Source organism: Cebus imitator, unplaced genomic scaffold (assembly GCF_001604975.1).
Source record: "Cebus imitator isolate Cc_AM_T3 unplaced genomic scaffold, Cebus_imitator-1.0 Scaffold235, whole genome shotgun sequence".
NCBI classification, from domain to species: Eukaryota; Metazoa; Chordata; class Mammalia; order Primates; family Cebidae; genus Cebus; species Cebus imitator.
Window position 1 is genome coordinate 3,135,115 of NW_016107550.1, and position 2,041 is coordinate 3,137,155.

At 49.9% G+C, this 2,041-nt stretch overlaps 2 protein-coding genes across 2 annotated transcripts in view; one reads left to right on the forward strand and one right to left on the reverse strand.

Annotated features, from left to right (window-relative positions):
- The window catches only part of OSCAR (osteoclast associated Ig-like receptor), a 7,657-nt gene extending 6,886 nt beyond the window's left edge, over window positions 1-771 (reverse strand). Inside the window, exon 1 of the mRNA XM_037727657.1 lies at window positions 674-771. Coding sequence (XP_037583585.1) covers window positions 674-771 — 98 coding nt within the window. The remainder of the gene's footprint in view (window positions 1-673) is intronic.
- A 142-nt stretch (window positions 772-913) lies between these two features.
- Window positions 914-2,041, forward strand: part of NDUFA3 (NADH:ubiquinone oxidoreductase subunit A3) — a 4,982-nt gene continuing 3,854 nt past the window's right edge. Inside the window, exon 1 of the mRNA XM_037727658.1 lies at window positions 914-942. Coding sequence (XP_037583586.1) covers window positions 914-942 — 29 coding nt within the window. The remainder of the gene's footprint in view (window positions 943-2,041) is intronic.

A 2,041-nucleotide genomic window follows, 5' to 3' on the forward strand; every position in this document is an offset into this window, starting at 1 on the left:
CCATATTGGTCAGGCTGGTCTTGAACTCCTGGCCTCAGGTGATCCACCCACTTCAGCCTCCCAGAGTGCTGGGATTACAGGCGTGAGCCACCTCAGCCAGGAACTAATTCCTTTCAAAGCCTTTTGTGGCCAGCCCCATCTCATTGGTATCCCAGGAATCTGAGTTCCCAGCTTCTCTCTCCTCTGGGAAACAAGAATCTTATCCCTCCCTCGTCCTGTCTCAGGCAGAAATGCAGACTTCCATTACCCAGCTACTGAAGACGTCTGAACCCAGACCCCTCTGGCCTGGGCACCCAAGAGTTCAGGCCCTTGAGCTCCCCCTTTTCAGGAGACAGTGATCGCAGTTTCTCCTCTTCTGGAATCTGAGTCTCCATTTCCCTCTTCACTCAGGAGCTATGAGCTCTGTTCCCAGCCCCCTTTCACCAGGGAACTAGGAGTCCTGGCTTCCATCCTCATCCCATGTGAGATTCTAGGAGTCCTCCCTGTCCCCTACCCTCCTCCTGCCTCAGGATCCAGAGAGACCTGTCCCCATCTCCTTCCTCTTTTGAGAATCTGTCTTCTCTTGCTTTAGGACCCAGGGGTGTGGGCCCCTGTCCTGTTCTTTATTTGAACCTAGAATCCCAAACCCCCAGCTAGTGCTGCTGGTCCCCCTGCAGGGTGTGTGGGTCTCCACCGCCTCTCTCTCTGCCCCCCACCCCAGACAGGAACCCAGGGAGGAGGAAAGGGCAGCTCACAGAGGGTCAGCAGCTGGAGGATCAGCACCAGGGCCATGGTGGGCAGATATCCCTGCAGCCGACAGGGCTTGGCTCTTCCCTCCCAGGAAATGAGGCAACATCAGAAAGCCAGACCCAGAGCCCAGTTTAGGGAAGAGAGAATCAAGATGGGGGCCTATGGGTGACTGTGTCATAGCCCCATGGCACCGTGGAAAAAGTTAGCAGGGGGGTCAGTCATAACCTGTGGTGTTCATTAATTTAACTCTAGAAACAAATACTCATTGGGAGGCAGAGATGGGAGGATTGCTTGAGCCCAGGAGTTCAAGAGCAGCCTGGGCAACATGGCAAGACCCTGTCTAAAAAAAAAATTGTGCCACATTGCTCCAGCCTGGGTGATAGAGTGAGACCATGTCTTTAAATATAGACAGACAGATAGATAGAAATCTGTCTGTTTTTAAAATAAGAACTTATAATATGCCAGACTATTGCTATGATTGATTGATAAAAATTAGCACCTATTATGTGCCAGGCCCTTGCTGTGATTGACAGATAAAAATGAGCACCAATTATGTGGCAGGCCTTTGTTGTGATTGATTGATCGATTGATAAAATGATTGACAGGCATAAAAATTAGCACCTATTATGTGCCAGGCCCTTGCTGTGATACTACGATAGATAGATAGATGATTGATAGATTGATAGACAGATAAAAAATTAGCACCTATTAAGTGCCTGGCCCTTGCTGTGCGATGTTGGCAGGCACAAAGGGGACTCAGACTCCGTTACTACTCTCAAGAAGCAGCTACCAGTCCAACTGAAAGACTCAGACCAGGTCAGTTTGTTCAGTGATCTGAGCTATAATGGCAGTTACAGGGCACTGTGAGAGCCCGCAGAAGGCTCTTAAGCCATCTGTGATGAGACGTAGCGCTTCCAGGACGAGCTGATCTTCAGCTGAGGCCTCAAAGGGCAGGTTAATCATTCACCTTCTCCCGGGCTCAGTTTCTTCATCTGTAAAATGGGCTTTCATACATAAACTATAAAATGGGAACTATTTTGTTCCGCCTTAAGTGGATCGCAGCAGGAGGACTAGTCATTCCGGAGCCACTTCAAGGCTGAGAAACACCCTCTTCCCTCCCAGGAAATTAGGCCACATCAGAAAGCCAGACCCAGAGCCCAGTTTAGGGAAGAGAGAAGCGAGGTGGGGGCCTGTGGTGACTGTGACATGTCCCCATTGCACCGTGGAAAAAGTTAGCAGGGGGGTCAGTCATAACCTGTGGTGTTCATTAATTTAACTCTAGAAACAAATACTCATTGGGAGGCAGAGATGG